Here is a 16,829-nt window from a genome sequence, read left to right as displayed (position 1 = left end):
TGTTTTATTGCATAATTACTTAAGTATTAATTATTTTTTTTAAAAAAAGGATTGATATGATTTTTTAAACAACTTTCATATAGAAAGTTTTTACATAAATCACACCGTTTAGTAGTTTGAAAATCGTGTGAGGGGAAAACGAGAGAGGTGGGTTGGGAAAATGGGGAGAAGAACACAACCTAAATTGCTGAACTTAAGAGAAACACGGTGGAGGTTTCAGAAACGGAACATGCGCTCATCCGTTTTTATTGGCATCAGCAAGCATGCGTACAGTGCGGATGGATTAAAAATGCATTATCTGTTTAGCGTGGCAGGATGATCAGATTAACTGGCAGGCTGGAAAGCTGACCTGCGAGAAAGATGATAGATGGAGCAGCAAGTTTTCTGGTGATATATGGGGGATGACAGAAACAGTTGACTTGAGATTAGGCAGATATCAGAAAAAAAAAGTTGCAGAATCACAGCTTAATTAGACTGAGATCTTATCAGGAATATTAAATTATATCATGGCCCAATAATAGCAAAGATATCGTACTACTAATATACATCCATGCTGCTGCTAATGATATTTGTTTGGTATTCTTCGGCCCATCCTACCATACATTTTGGCAATGACAAAAAATTGCTTATTGCCATTTTTTTTTACAAAGTTGTTCGTTTCGATCGCTGTTATAGTAAAATCTACCGTGTTTCTGTTCGGGTCACGACTTAATAGGCTGTGTTTGGAACTCTTTGTTCCTAACTCTCATTTTTGTTTTTCGCGCACATGTTTTTCAAACTATTCGGTGTGGTTTTTTCAAAAAAGTTTCTATACGAAAGTTGCTTACAAAAATCATATTATCCATTTTTTAAAAAAATTAGTAAAAACTTAATTAATCATGAGTTAATAGACCGTTCTATTTTCCGTGCACATAATTTGGGAACACAACGTTCCAAACGCAGCCTAAAGCTGTGTACTGCATTCATTTTTGGTTGCGTTTGGAGATGGAGGTGGACAACTTCCCGCATATAAAATGGAGCGATCTGTTAACGTATTGTGGACGGGGATACCTGTGGACCGTGTTATGAGGGTAACGGGGCTATGAGAATCTACATGATACAACATCAAGCACACAAAAAAACAAACATTATGCTGGTTCAGGGCTTCAAGCCCCTCGTAATATAATAGCGCTAATCCAGTTTATATGAGATTATACAGGAAACCACAGAATACAAAAGGGAACAATTGAACTCCGAAATTACCGACGAGATCCTTGTCGAGAGGAGCTCAATGAGATCTACTGGTGAATAGGCTTCAAGTCCTCCGGATTGCTTATGCGGTGGTGGGTGTCTTGTCTAAGATTCGATCTATTGTACCTCTTGGGGATATGTATTTTTACCGCAAATCACCTTAATCTCCAAGTATAACTCAGAGACAACGGACTTCCATATGACACACTCCTTATCGAGTAGTAATTTGATATTCCCTACTCTTAACGAGTAAAATACGCATGAACGGAAACGAGTAAAGGTTGAGAAACGGGTGTCGAACACAGTAGCGTTCCAATGTTCTTACAGGACGCGTGCAAATGTGCAATTCAACCACGCCAAACAATTTGATTCGTTGTCTTCGTGTTTTATTTCCCCCACGTTGGGTTCGGACACAAAAGTTACAAACTAAACAGGCCAGAATCGTTATCAGTCGACGCGAAGTGTCCTGTGGGCTGTGGCAGCCTGGCCGGTGAGCTAGGCTTACTGGGCCTTTTTAAATGGGCAATACACTGATGGGCTTTGTAGCTGTTTGTTTCAACCCAATTGGGCTCCGGTGTACTATGGGCCACTCGGGCTCAATTGGTAGAGGTCCTGAAATTTTTTCACAAAGCACCCTAGTATTTACGACTGTTACCGTATAATTTTGCAAAATGATCCCTGTTTTGGACTTGGAATTTCACTAGAGCACCGGCGGCGTGGTTGCGGGCGGCGGCGCTGGTTCGGCTCCTTCGCTCGGCTCGGCTCCGCCACCGAGCCGGAGGCTAGGGTTCTGCGAGGCGGGAGGCGTACGCGGCGGCGGCGACAGTCGACGGAGCTTCCGGAGCAGGAGAGCTCCGACGGCGCACGCTCCTGCGGCTCCTCCTGCTTCCCGTCCAATCTCGCGACGCCCCCCGGGCAGATTCGAGGACGACCGGAGGCGGCGAACGGCGACCCCCCCGCCGGATACCGGCAGACTAGGTGAGATTTGGCGACTCCTCCACCAAATCCCTAGCTCCCCGCTCGGAGGCTTCCCCCTCCGCCGTATCCTCGCTGGCCGCTGGTATCTGGCCTCCTCCTCTTATGTTTCATGAATCACACAGAAACTACTGCTAGTGGAGTAAGGTTCAGGGCTTTTTAGTGTCATCACTGATGAACTCGTTTACAGATGTCTTAGATATTGCATTTGAACCTGTTGTTGTCTTCTCATGAAGAAAAACCACTCCGCTCTTAACTGCTAATGGGATTGAGGGTTTCTTAGTTCTTAGGTTATTGTAAGTATCTGGTCAATAACGTGGCGCTCGTGCCATATATGTAATTTTGAGTGTCTTAAAAAAGAAGAAAGATCTAGTATAATGGTAGCACAAAGATGTAATAAGATTATGTGGAATCATGGGATGTGGGAATCTGATTATAGTCCCTAATAGGAAGAAATGTGAATCTAAATCTGATATCGCTGCATCGGTTCCCTTGTTTTGCAGGTTTTCTTTGTTAGCATAAGCTTGTGAAAATTTAGCTTGTTTCTTACTTATGGATAACTCACACGAACAGCCATTACCCCCTGGTGTCGGGGCATGGCCGCCGCCACCTTCCATTCATCCTGCAAAATTTCAACCTAATCCACAGCCTTATGCAACACCTTATGGCGCTACACCCAACAATGGCAGCAATCACAATGCAGCGAGCTACTCTGCTGCTGCACAACCCACCATGCCTTTCCCTAACATGGATGCTGGGGGTGCACAATCAAATCAGACAGCTCATGAAGTTTCCAACCATAATGATAGTGCAGCAGACATTGAATCTGCTGTCCAAGAGGCTGTTCTTCGTGAACAGGTATTCATATCTTCCACATGATCTAGATTATACATGCAGTTACAGTGCTGTCTTATTAATCAGTGGTTACATCTGATAACTAGGACATTGAGACTCAGCAAGTCATACAAAATCAAAGGTTGGTTTGTTTTCTGTTGTTTCCATTTTACTTTGTGCTGGTTATCTGTATCTCTTTGATATATCCGTGAAATTTTCCACTCAGACAAGCAAAAGCAACAATTGAGCCTACGCAGTATGGAGAAGACCTCCTTTCAAACCGCCGCAACCCTAATGCATTGAAGGTTCACAGTTTACTTGTCTTTTCCTTCTGTGGATTTTTCTCCTTCATTTATTTCTCATGACCCTCATTTGTTAATTCAATATCGTTTTCTTGGATTTTTCAGGAGCACTTACTAAAAATGACAGCCGAGCATCGTGCAGAGATGGCAAACAAAAGGGGGAAGCCGCTTCATGCAGATAATGGTATTTCATAGTTATGTTTCAGTGATATATAATTATTATACTGTCTTGTCTATTTTCACCCTTTTCTGCTTATGTTTTGAATTCTAAGGGGAAGGGGAAGAACTATTGTACACATAGAGAAAAATCTTATAAAATCATTTTGGTTATAATTAGTTCACTGTATTATGTTCCGTACCATTCCTTGAGAACTTTATGCTATGTAACCGCAGTGACAGACTGACAGAGCATGGTGCCAAAATAGGGATGGTCAACTGTTGGCTAGGAGTATAGTTTAGTGACTCTGGTTTCATTTAAGTCAAAACTATGAGTAAAAGAATAAGTTCTAGATAGCACAAGTATGACTTGGTATACTAGTTTGAGTAGAATCTTTGCATCTTCATGCATACTGGAGTGACAACTGATAAGATACCACAATAGAACACTTCTTCTTCTTCCCTCTCCTTCTCTCTCTCTCTCTCTCCTGGGAAACAATAGAGCACTCTAATTTAGTGATAGATGTTTAGGGAAGAAGTGCTGCTGATGTGCCAATCTCTTAATATGATAGAAAGGGCTGTAATTGGATAGAAATAAAATGATTACGCTACATGTCTTAAAAGGATTATCAATAGCAATGACCCTCTGCCACTGTGTACCTGCTGTATTACATCGTTTACACTGAGGATGTAGTTGACCCTCTTTGCTAACCTGATGATTATGCATGCTTCCAGGCAATGTTGAAATTGGCAATGGCTATGGTGTACCAGGAGGGGGTGCTTATTATGCTGCAAACATGTCAAGTGGTCAAATGAGTATAGCACTTCTCTCTAAGTTAGTACTGCTTTAAAATATTTACAAATGGTTGGGTTTAACTAATATTCTTTCCTTTCAGATAAACCCAAGGATATAGCTGATAAAGCAAAAGGTGCTGATGATCTCCCTGAATTTTTGAGGCAGAGATTAAGAGCAAGGGGTATTCTTAAAGATGAGGCGACAAATAATAGTTTCACGATTAAACAAAATGTAAGTTATAATTCTTAAATTAGTTGTTTCCGCAACTAAACAAAATACAAACAGGACAGATGCATATAAGCTGTAAACTGATCTTATTATTCATGGTAGAATCAATTGATATCATGCAGTATCATATGTGTACAAGTAACATAGATGAAAAGAACATTTCCTGGCAAACCTATCAAAACTGCGTAGTAGATTGAAAAGAGATGAATTTACTGATGACTACAACAGAATCCAGCAACGTGGAAAGTAGTTTGTACCTGTTGATTATGCTTTCACTGATTTTATATACTTTAAATAGTACTCATTTTTTATCTAGCACATTTTATGTTAATGTATCATTTGCCTTGTGTTTGTGCACCGTTTTGCAGGTGGATTCTCCAGTAGGGCAGATAAAAGCTGCCCAAGAGTTGCCTCCTGGTTGGGTAAGTAAACAATCTTATTCATATATTTTCTGTTCTGTTATGTGGTTAACTTGTCCACTTGATATGTTGGTTGTTGGGCTAGTATATCTTGATTTTCTTTGTCAAATGCCTGTGCATTCCTACGCATTTCGGTTTCCCATAGCATGGGCACTCAACTAGTTCTCTAACTTGTAATTCTAGACATTAGTTTATTACTTTCTGTTTGCTGTGTATACCTGGATGGGCTATTATATGTTTTATCCTTTAACAGCTCTTTTTTTATTGGTGCTGACTGTATTTTGATAGTAACAGTGGCTACAAGTGTTGTATCTTATGTTTTAAGGGATAACTTATTTGGTTTTAGGTTGAAGCAAAAGATCCAACAAGTGGTGCTTCTTATTTCTATAATCAGAGCACTGGAACGACCCAATGGGATCGCCCTGGTGCTCCTTTGAACACCATGCAACATCAAGCTCCTCCATCCTCGTCCTTGCCAGAGAATTGGGAGGAGGCACTTGATCAATCAACAGGTGCTATAGCATTTCTATAAACATCTCTCTCTCTCTCTCTCTCTCTCTCTCTCTCTCTCTCTCTCTCTCTCTCTCTCTCTCTCTCTCTCTCTCTCTCTCTGTAAGAGTGAAAATGTCACTGTTTTGTTTCTAAGCTTATGGCCTCATGAGTATGTTTGGCTCTAATGGGGCCCTGTGTCTGTTAAGCCCCAGCTTCTAAAAGATAACAAAAAAAAAGTAATGCATTTGGCTCATAAATGATAGGCTGGGTTGGACCAATCAATGTACCCAGCCAGCACTGATTATTATTTATATGTTTATCGAGCTAGGCTCATTGATATTTTTTTTAGGGCAATGCTTATACACTTTTTTTATTGACTTATTGACATGGTTTCTGCGTGATTTAGGCCAGAAATACTATTACAATACAAATACACAAGCAACACAGTGGGAGCCGCCTACTGCTGTGAACCCAGGTGTTGCGCCTCATGCTCCCACCAATGCTGCTGTTGAGATGGCTGCTCAAAATACAGATATTTGGAACTCTCAAATGCAGAGATGTTTAGGCTGTGGTGGATGGGGTGTAGGTCTTGTCCAGCCATGGGGTTATTGCAATCACTGCACAAGGTACTGTATCTATCTGTAATTTATCTTTTTTGAGTAACTTCTGTGTTCTGAAGTTCAGGTGATTTATTTCTATCATATAGAAGCCATGATGTTGCCTGAAAGCATACCTACTTTTGGATCCACTCAATATGGTCTAAATTATATTCATGGTTTTTTTTGGTCATTGGAGATGTAATGCAGTCAATCTCCAGAATCCTGATCTAAGATTGCATGTGTTGTTTTTATACTATAAATAAACTAATTTGGTGCTTCTGAAGATTTTAGCTTAATGTTGATCTGTGAATTCCCCTTGCAGGGTTCAAAATCTTCCTTTTCAACAGTATCCATCCTACCCAAACAATACTACACACTCAAGCAGTAACAAAAATCCAGGGAATGTAGCAGCCAAGGACAGGTATATGAGATTTACATTATGCTTCTTCAAAATGTTGTTTGTCCTAGTTTATGTCACCAACAGATTCCCAGTTTTCTATGCATTGTATACCTGAAGAACAAAAGTATTGCAGCATGTGTATGGCTATTGAGATTGTGCTATATGTGCAGATCAAGCGCAAAACCTCCATTTGGCAAAGCAAACAGAAAAGATCACCGCAAAAGAAATCGCCCTGAGGATGATGAGCTTGACCCGATGGACCCAAGCTCTTACTCAGATGCTCCACGGGGTGGCTGGTACATGATCTTTTTCATCTTGGTAGTTAATTATGCTTCGTTTGAAATTGACTATCTTCCTGTCAGTTGGAGCTAGGATGTGCTTTGTTTTTAGCTTAATTAATTAAGGAAGAACACAGGGATATTATATCAATTGTCTCTGATACAAGTTAAATGCTTGTTTTTCAGGGTTGTTGGCTTGAAGGGTGTGCAGCCACGGGCAGCAGATACTACTGCAGCTGTATGTCATTTGATTGCAAAACTTTCTTTATCATTTGAAGTTTGATTTCTTAATATATTTTCAACACCCTTTAACTTTAACTGCAAATGTGGAGAAGTACACCATCTGTGTAGGTAAACACTACTACCGCATGCACATGCTTTCTCTTTTGTTGGGAGCAAAGCTTACCACCTCCATGGTGGCAACTGGCAAATGCTGTAGGAAGTCTTATACGATAGGATAATCTAGTGACCAACCTTAGATTGTGTTTATGCTTGAAGCCCTAAGAACTGGGCTGTATCTGCTAACTATTGCGGAGTTGCATTTTCTGTGCAATTTGCATGTTTTGTACTTTTGTTTATTTCTATGGGAAAACCGGAATTATTATGCATGAGGTATTTACAATATCATGTCTGGTATCTAGTATCTACCTACAATACCTTATGAGTTATGATTTTTACCCATATATAGACCAAACTGTGGTAGTATCATATCATACACAGAACAATGAGGTCTTTTTTATTGTTTAATTTACAGGGACCTTTATTCCAACAAAGACCATATCCGTCACCTGGTGCTGTGCTGAGGAAAAATGCAGAGGTTGCATCTCATGGCAAGAAACGTGGTATGGCTCCGATCACCAAAAGAGGGGATGGCAGTGACGGTCTCGGGGAGGCGGATTAGATCAATCGTCGTAAATTTTCCTTGCAACCCAGTGGACTAGCGGTCATTTTGGCTTTGGCAATGCTGAAACATCGGTGCACTGTCGTCCAAAAAGAAGCAAACTGTCAGCAGTAAATCACTCCAGTGCAGGAGAACCCAGAGCTGAGTGCATTGTGAGACTGAGCTTAATAAGATTCACATCCTAAATGTGCCCATGGTGTAATTCTCGTGAAATCTGCAGAAGTTTTCGGTGTAAATTTTTGACAGGGTGAAAGAATTCGCAACAGGAATAGTGATGTAGAGCTAATGTGTAATTTTTGGTATTAACCGAAACAGTTCTGTTGAATACTAGAATCTAGGGGTTGTTTTGTGGATAATACGACCTGTTAATGCTACCATCTTAATGGAATTTAACGTATTAATGCTAGAATATGTAATTCATGCTATTTCATTTCAGTACATTATTACAACTGAATAGTTTTGTATTAGTTCGAATTCTGCTAGTCAAGTGAAGCTTGTATCCGAAATGCATTTTAACACTTTTACTTAAACTTTATTACGCATTGCTGCCTTCCTTAAAAAAAAAGATAAAACCCAAACTGCAATGCGAAACGCACAAATTTAACATGAAACCAAAAACTCTGGAACAAAGTTACAAAATTCTCCATCAAACAAAAGGACACCTATGGAAGGGTGAAGATTACACTACAGTACAAGACCTCCCTTGCAAAGCAAAACAACTGGTGCTTCCTCCGTTTTAAAATAAATTTATTTTTTATCCATTTGACACATCAATAAAAAAAATAGAGTACTGTTATTTTATCAGATCCAAATATAATTATTCTCACTTTACTTACTCTAAATGTAATTATATTTTACTTTCACAAAACTCTAAAATGATTACTTTTAGAGTATTTTATCCGTTAAAAAACCCCATTTCTAACTATAGATGTGAATATACGCTACATTCCCATTCATACTCAGAAATGAGATTTTCTTTATAGAGGGAGTAGGTAGTAAAACGAGAGAAAAAAAAGGAAAAAAAAAGAAAAACGAGAACTAGACTAGACCTCCTCCTCCTCACTAATCCCGATCCCGATCTCCCCCTTCCTTCCCTACACCGAAAGCCCGAAACCCACCTTGCCTCGCCGGATCCAGATCTCCACCGCCTCGCCTCGCCGCGCCGCGCCGCCACCAACCCACTCGCCGTCGCCGTCGCCGGCGGCGGATAGGCCCCACATCACCTCGGCCTCCCCGAGCAAACCGGCGGGGGACGCCCCCGGGCAACGGGCGGGCGAAGAGGGGCGCAATGGAGCAGCTGCGGACGATCGGGCGGGAGCTGGCGATGGGGTCGCAGGGAGGGTGGGGGCAGTCGAAGGAGTTCCTCGACCTTGTCAAGTCCATCGGCGAGGCGCGGTCCAAGGCGGAGGAGGACCGGATCATCTCGCGGGAGCTGGATCACCTCAAGCGCCGCCTCGCCGACCCCGACGTGCCCCGCCGGAAGATGAAGGAGCTCCTCCTCCGCCTCGTCTACGCCGAGATGCTCGGCCACGACGCCTCCTTCGGCCACATCCACGCCGTCAAGATGACCCACGACGAGTCCCTCCCGCTCAAGCGCACGGGCTACCTCGCCGTCTCCCTCTTCCTCGACGAGCGCCACGACCTCGTCATCCTCGTCGTCAACACCATACAGAAGGACCTCAGGTCCGACAACTACCTCGTCGTCTGCGCCGCGCTCACCGCCGCCTGCCGCCTCATCGGGGAGGAGGCCATCCCGGCCGTGCTGCCCCAGGTCGTCGAGCTGCTCGCGCATCCCAAGGAGGCCGTGCGGAAGAAGGCCGTCATGGCGCTCCACCGATTCTACCAGCGATCCCCCTCATCCGTCTCTCACCTTGTCTCCAACTTCCGCAAGGTCCAAACTAAATCCCTCCCATTTCGTTTCCCAACTGAAATGAACGTAGAATAAGTCGTCCTCAGTCATATATTGTCTCAATTCTGAAATGCACACTCGGCTACAATCATTATATCAGTCCTACTATGGTTCACATTTCTGTGTTTAATTTGTATATATGTCTGTAATTGCATATGGTGCAGCTAGCTGTTTTCTCCAATTACATTTTCAGCCACTTATTTAACCCAGAAATGTGACTTTTGCTTTGTTTTGTTCATGCCAATTTAAGATAAGTTAGCTAGTCTTAGGTTCTGTCTACAAGAGTTATGGATTCGATTAACACCAAACATGCAAATTTGTTTACTATTTGTTTGTGTTTCCATGTTAGAATACCAGTGTTTATTGTCTTAAATTGTGTCTTCGTATCTACCTTGAGCCTCAATTGGGATTTCCAGCAACTGTAGCCTGTAGGGTTTCCCAACTGTTAGTGAAGCACATATTTGTTTCTCAGAGAGATGCTTAGTGTTGATCGCTATTATTTTGCAGAGGCTCTGTGATAATGATCCTGGGGTCATGGGTGCAACTTTATGCCCCCTCTATGACCTGATTTTGGAAGATCCAAATTCGTACAAGGATTTGGTTGTTAGTTTTGTTAACATCCTCAAACAAGTTGCAGAGAGGAGGCTTCCTACTTCCTATGATTACCACCAAATGCCTGCACCATTTATTCAGGTATGTGAACTCTATTGAGCTTCAACTTCCTATGTTTGGAGTCTTCAATTGGCACCATCTTATGTCATTAGATTTTACTGTTCTTATTTGCAGATTAAACTATTGAAAATACTTGCGGTGCTGGGTAGCGGTGATAAGCAGGCAAGTGGAAATATGTACATGGTCTTGGGTGACATATTCAGGAAGGGTGACACTGCAAGCAACATTGGCAATGCAATATTGTATGAGTGCATATGCTGTATTTCATCCATATTCCCGAACGCTAAGATGCTTGATGCTGCAGCTGAAACAACATCAAAGTTTCTGAAGGTGCACACAAAGTTCTTATGTGAGACATAAGTGATTTTCATGATGTTGTGTCCATAGGAAATTAACCTGCTTCATTAACTCTTTTATGTTTGCAGAGTGATAGCCATAATCTTAAGTACATGGGCATTGATGCTCTTGGCCGGTTAATTAAAATAAATCCAGATATTGCAGAAGAGCACCAGCTGGCTGTTATTGATTGCTTAGAGGTGAGGAATATAGCAAAATTCAGCTCTTGCGTGTTCATGGAAAATATTGGGTTTTTAGTATGTTGCTTCCATGCATATATTCCTGTTGCATGCTGCAAGAGAATGAAGCTAAGACTTTTTTACTGAAATCATGCTATAGTTGCAGAAATTAATTTTACGAAGAATGCTGATTTGTAATTCATTTCACGTTTCCCTGCAGAAAGACCAAAATTATGTTAGCTGAAGAAGCACTTATAATTTTCAGAAGATTATATTGTGTTGTTTGATACAATATCGCTGACCTAGTTGCTGGCTTGTTCTGTTCTTATGGCATCAGTTTTGTGGTTTTAATTTGCTACCTCAGTAGATGCATGTCACTGTGTCATCATCTTTAGTTGGATGTGTTATACTTTTCACACTAGCCCTTCTTGTTTCTCACTCAGTGCGGTTTCTTTTGAACAGGATCCTGATGACACTTTGAAACGCAAGACCTTCGAGCTTCTTTACAAGATGACAAAATCAACAAATGTTGAAGTGATTGTTGATCGAATGATTGAGTATATGATTAACATCACTGATCACCATTACAAGACAGAAATTGCATCTCGTTGTGTTGAGCTAGCAGAACAATTTGCACCTAGCAATCAGTGGTTCATCCAGGTGACAGCATCAGTCTATGCATGTTTGTTGTTGAGCACTTAATGTATTTTCTACTAATATTTTTAACAGAAGATCCTTTGGTTCTACTAATTATTTACCAGACCATGAACAAAGTCTTTGAGCATGCTGGAGATCTTGTCAACATCCGAGTTGCACATAATTTAATGCGACTTATTGCTGAAGGCTTTGGAGAGGAGGATGAAGGTGCTGATAGCCAACTAAGATCGTCAGCTGTATGTACTCTGGACTAATCTTAATTCTTTGCTGACATGTTCCCCTTGCTAAACATAAGTATTGTGAATAAACACCTTATACTTTAATTATTCTCTGTGAAAGTGCATCTAAGCCCCTAATTATTTTGGTGGTTAATGACAATCCAATTAGTGAGGACTAATGCTTGCAATTTAGAATGTATGAAGGAATATTAGTCCGGCATGAGTCTATTCGCCCCCCCCCCCCCCCCCCTCTAGGCCTAAGTGACCCTTTCACTCTGATTGGTTAATTTATAATCGAAGTAAGGGGAAAAGCTTATGTTATCCTCTGGTTACGCATGATGAATCAACCTGTAAACCAGATGTAAATTCCCCACCTACCATTCAGATATGGACTAAAGTGAACCAGTGCATGTATCAATTCCTGCTGTTTCAACTTGAAAAGTTCTCATGGTGAACTTGAATTTGATGCATGATTCTTAACTTAGTTCGCTTTCCCTGGTATGTTAGTTTACACTTTGTTTTCCCTGAACAGGTAGATTCCTATCTACGGATTGTTGGGGAGCCAAAGCTTCCTTCTTCGTTTCTGCAGGTGATTTTAATTTCCTATTTTCTTCTTATATCATACTCCGTACCATGTTTTCTGTGGTAGATTATGTTGATTCATTCTACTTTCAGATAATATGCTGGGTTTTGGGAGAATATGGAACAGCAGATGGGAAATATTCAGCTTCATATATTATTGGGAAGCTGTATGATGTGGCAGAGGCCCACCCAACTGATGACACTGTCAGGGTATGCTCTTGTAGTTTAGCTTTTGTTCCACTGTTATTACATGTGGCCCATTGCTACTGTGCATGCTCTGTGTTGAAATATTGTAATATAGATCCAAGTTGATCATTACTCGACATTTTCTTGCGCAGTTACTATGATCAATTGCCATGAAAATCAGAACTTGTAATTTGAAATGTCTCAGGGTACATTGTTGTTGGGTAACCCAGTAATCCATTTTGTGGGTAGTTTGATCCATTAGTCCAATCAATTATAGTAGCCTATAATATATATATCCAATTATATATTATATACTGTTATAATCTGGACCCACCTTGATCAACTGTATAGATCTTTTGTTTTCTCTGATTAATGTTCTACTTCCTTATCCTTGAGAAAATCTTTTTTGTACATCTAATTGATTTATTGACATGTCCTGCTGTTTGTTATTCGGTGTTCCTATTCAAGGCTTATGCAATCTCCGCAATTTTGAAGATCTTTGCGTTTGAAATCGCTCTTGGAAGGAAGATCGATATGCTACCCGAGGTAAATGAAAATCTTCACTGTTTGGATTATCTCACTTGTCATTTTTCATGTCAAATTGTCATTAGCTTTCAAGCCAAACCATTGTTTATTACATATAGCTTCACATGTGCAGTTGTGCACCGAAAGAGGGAATTATTTTTCATGAGACTAAAGTTACATGAAAGCTATACTTGCACTAACTGAAAATTATGCTCCTCCCTAGGATTATATGTTTATCAGTTATCACATGCATTTCATACCCAAACCGAATTTGGTGCATTTTCCTTTGTTGGAATTTACATCTATAATGCTAGTTATTTAAGTTTATGAGCAAATATACTAATACAAACTTGGAACAGTCATCTCGTGCTGTTCAGTTTGAGCACCACTAGCTATAAAAAAAGTTTATGAGCAAATATCCTAATACAAACTTGGAACAGTCATCTCGGAAAACTCAAGATTATGGTTAACTTGCCATCTACCCTATATCATCTCTGTGTTTCATAATTCTGTGACAGCCTTTTTCTGTGAATAATTTCGTTATTTGATATAATGTTGTAAAGAAGCAAACCTTTACTTCTGATTTTTAAAACATCATTCACCACTGGATGATGTAAAGCAATCATGTTCCATATGACTGGAAAGCACAGAGACATATTTGATATTAATACTGTCCACATGATTGGGAGGTCCAGAATAGAAAACATCAACACTATTGCTTACCATGAAGTTGCAAAACTCTCTTCCTGTAGAATTCGTGTACTCTATTGTTTGTAGGTAAATCTTTATAAATCATCTCCGATCCTTTGCAGTGCCAATCGTTGATAGATGAATTGTCAGCTTCGCATTCAACAGACTTGCAGCAGCGTGCATATGAGCTACAGGCTTTGCTAGGTTTGGACAAACAGGCTGTTGAGAATGTAATGCCAGCCGATGCAAGCTGCGAAGATATTGAGGTACTGCTATCCCTTTCTTGGAACCAAGCCTAATGCATGAAACCTTGATTTTATCTGCTTCCTCATATGCATAAAATCCTGGTGACAGCACAGAAACAATCTGGCACTTACATATATTTTTAATATGTTGCACTATTTCTACATAAGCACACAACTTTAAAGCAAAAGTTATAAATTGAACCAAGTGTAAGAGTAAAAGGGCAACCTTTTCACGGATACTAAATTTATGTTGCAGATCGACAGAAACCTCTCGTTTCTAAATGGTTATGTGCAGCAAGCCTTTGAAAATGGTGCTGCACCCTACATTCCTGAGAGTGAACGCTCAGGAGTGGTAAGTGTTGTCAACTACAAGGCCCAGGATCAACAAGAGACATCTGCCCATGCTCTTAGATTCGAGGCCTATGAGCTACCTCCAGCAGCTTCACAGGCCAGTATTTCCCCAACTACTGACCTGGTTCCAGTTCCAGAACCAAGCTACTATAAGGAAGATCACCAAATGTCAAGATCCCAGCCATCAGGCGATTCTCTTTCTGGTGAATTTGGTCTCAAACTTCGTCTTGATGGAGTTCAGAAGAAATGGGGGAGACCAGCCTATTCCTCATCTACGCCTTCAAGTTCAACATCTAGTCAACAAGCAACCAATGGAGGCGTTAGTTCTGAGGTGGGAGGGTCAACAAGTTCACAGGCTCGGGAATCCACATATGGTTCCAAGAGACAGCAGGCCACTGAAGTTTCAGCGGAAAAGCAACGGTTGGCTGCTTCACTCTTTGGTAAAGCTGATAGGAAGGCCCAGGCTGGGCGAAAGACAGCAAAGGAGAGTTCCTCAACTGAGAAAGTAGCTACTGCTAATGCAACACCGCAGCCAGCCAAAGAGCAAGTAATCCCTTCTGCCCCACCACCTGATCTTCTGGATCTGGGAGAGCCAGTTTCACCAAGTCCTCCATTAGCTGATCCTTTCACACAGTTAGAAGGTCTTCTCGGACCAGCATCAGCCTCTCCTGTGGTTTCTGAAACCCCAGCTTCGAGCACTTCGAAAACACCAGATCTTATGTCAATCTTTTCGGATGATGTACAAACTGGAGTGACCAGTGGATCCACAGAACCATCACTCGGGGTAAATGTGGTCGCTGCAAAGAAGGGCCCTAGCCTTCAAGATGCCTTGCAGAAGGACGCAGCGGCCCGGCAAGTTGGTGTGACGCCGACAGGGAACAACCCTATTCTATTCAAGGACTTGTTAGGCTAGAATATACAGCATATGTTCAGCGTGCTCAAATTGGGTAAGTGGAGTTTGCCTCCAAGATGGTCTTGATTGCCTGATCGGTGAACCAGTAATGAATGATGCTGTTCGATCAGCACAGGGCACATGAGGGCATGAGGTAAATTTGGTTTTGATTCACAGGACACGACCTTTTACCCTCCCAATTGGGAGAAGGTAGGTTTGGGATGAGATGTGGATGGTTGCGGGTCTTTTTCCTGTTGCGTTTTTCACATGGTAATTTCTTGTCGAGACTTAGTGTACATGTGTTTATTACATGATGTGTAATTTGTACATGATGAGACCGTGGTCCAGAAGCGTGTGCCGGCGCTTTTTTTCGGTTCATCTGGCAGGGAGTATATGTTTTGAGATTTACCCACATTGGATATACAGTAGCTGCTGGGCACTAGAAACTTGGTTGCCACTTCCTCTGAAACTGGCTGGAATAATAAAATGTAAGTTTTTTCTTCCCCTTACGCTTTCATGTTTGGCGATACGATTTCCTTTCCAAAGATGGATTAAATCAGCCACGTGTTGTTTGACATTGGAAACCCCCAAAAAATAATCTGCTATTTTTATCGTTTCGCGTGGAAATTCGGTGCGAGATTACCGTGGAACTTGGAGTATATGCTATCCAGACGCTGGACTACTGGAGGTGGTCTTCATTTTTAACGTGTTCCTTGATTGGGACTGAGAGACCGGGCTTTGCTGGCGGGCGTCGAACTATCAAAGTGCGGCGTGTTGGCTTGCAGGATACCGTGATGACTAGTAAGGGGGCAAGTGGTTAATCCGGCTTTTTACTAACATTCCTAGGGCCTATTTGAAGAGCTTATTGTAGTGCAATTCCTTTTAAATCACAAGCTCCACAAAGCAGTTTAGCTTTTTGTTTAGATTTTAAGAAACTATAGTTGTAGAATCTAAAAAATAAACTTAGCAACTACGAACTAGGGTTTTTTAAAGTTTTTCAGATTCTCAGAAATTAGATATCAGCTTTTTAAGAATCTTAATCTCTCCAAATAAACCCTGCTTGGCTAGTTGGCTGGCTGCAGTCTGCAGCACTCCCTTCTGAAGAATTTAGAGCTATTACCTGTAATTCACCCACTCTCTTTTTCTTACTAAAAAGACACAAGTTATTATTATACAGTTGCTAAAAAAAAACAATACAGGGTTAGGCGCGTACCAAATTTAGCACGAATCTCAAAGCAGATGGACGGCTGATGTCTAACATGGAAATGCCTTTCCGGTATGGCGTCAGCCTTTACGCACGCATCACCGCGGGCGTGCAAGTGCAAAGCTACACGTATAAATATACGCACGGCACATATGCACGCATGATTGAACGCCTTGCCTGCAGCTCGAGAATACAATACGTACTACACCGCACACGCACACACGCCATCGTCGTCTACTATATATAAATTATTAAATCACGTTAATTTCCGGTAGTTATATATTATCCATGGTTTTCTTGGGCAAGTCAAGGTCAATGGACGGCTAGTGCTTGTCTCATTCTAAGAAGTTACGGCCTCAGCACTACTGTACACTCCATTGGGCAATGGCAAAGTTTCCATGATACCAACATCATCTTCACTCACTACACACAGCATCCAATCAAATTGATCAAGGTCCTGATCCATATGCCAACTTGGACTGATAACAATCTAAAAGGTGATGTAATTAAGTGGAAAAGAGTACTAAAAAGGTAAATAAAAAGTTACTGAGCTCGAAAGCAACATGACAAAGG

At 41.3% G+C, this 16,829-nt stretch overlaps 2 protein-coding genes across 2 annotated transcripts; both read left to right on the top strand.

Annotated features, from left to right (window-relative positions):
- The first annotated feature begins 1,917 nt into the window (after nt 1–1,917).
- Nucleotides 1,918–8,035, top strand: LOC127760271 (uncharacterized). Its single transcript, XM_052284502.1, has 14 exons — nt 1,918–2,208; nt 2,709–3,063; nt 3,147–3,181; nt 3,266–3,344; nt 3,447–3,525; nt 4,233–4,313; nt 4,394–4,524; nt 4,890–4,943; nt 5,287–5,452; nt 5,839–6,058; nt 6,354–6,452; nt 6,602–6,727; nt 6,896–6,947; nt 7,464–8,035. The coding sequence occupies exons 2-14, from the start codon at nt 2,758–2,760 to the stop codon at nt 7,608–7,610; spliced, it is 1,575 nt and encodes a 524-aa protein (XP_052140462.1). The 5' UTR covers nt 1,918–2,208; nt 2,709–2,757; the 3' UTR covers nt 7,611–8,035.
- A 596-nt stretch (nt 8,036–8,631) lies between these two features.
- Nucleotides 8,632–15,557, top strand: LOC127779619 (AP-4 complex subunit epsilon). The gene is made up of 11 exons (XM_052306449.1): nt 8,632–9,501; nt 10,027–10,212; nt 10,306–10,521; nt 10,617–10,727; nt 11,169–11,366; nt 11,468–11,599; nt 12,114–12,170; nt 12,257–12,373; nt 12,818–12,895; nt 13,687–13,830; nt 14,066–15,557. Exons 1-11 carry the CDS (start codon nt 8,899–8,901, stop codon nt 15,071–15,073), a joined length of 2,850 nt encoding a protein of 949 aa, XP_052162409.1. The 5' UTR covers nt 8,632–8,898; the 3' UTR covers nt 15,074–15,557.
- The last annotated feature ends 1,272 nt before the right edge of the window (nt 15,558–16,829 follow it).

The sequence above is a fragment of the Oryza glaberrima genome, chromosome 1 (assembly GCF_000147395.1).
Source record: "Oryza glaberrima chromosome 1, OglaRS2, whole genome shotgun sequence".
Lineage (NCBI taxonomy): Eukaryota > Viridiplantae > Streptophyta > Magnoliopsida > Poales > Poaceae > Oryza > Oryza glaberrima.
Note: the sequence above shows the minus strand (reverse complement) of the source record. Positions and strands in the feature narration are given on the sequence as shown.

Coding starts and splice junctions, on each gene's coding strand:
- LOC127760271 (XM_052284502.1), top strand. CDS start 2,758: ATGGATAACTCACACGAACAGCCATTACCCCCTGGTGTCGGGGCATGG. Junction 3,526..4,232: donor GCCGCTTCATGCAGATAATG/GTATTTCATAGT, acceptor GCATGCTTCCAG/GCAATGTTGAAATTGGCAAT. Junction 6,728..6,895: donor GATGCTCCACGGGGTGGCTG/GTACATGATCTT, acceptor CTTGTTTTTCAG/GGTTGTTGGCTTGAAGGGTG.
- LOC127779619 (XM_052306449.1), top strand. CDS start 8,899: ATGGAGCAGCTGCGGACGATCGGGCGGGAGCTGGCGATGGGGTCGCAG. Junction 12,896..13,686: donor AGATCGATATGCTACCCGAG/GTAAATGAAAAT, acceptor GATCCTTTGCAG/TGCCAATCGTTGATAGATGA. Junction 13,831..14,065: donor CAAGCTGCGAAGATATTGAG/GTACTGCTATCC, acceptor TTTATGTTGCAG/ATCGACAGAAACCTCTCGTT.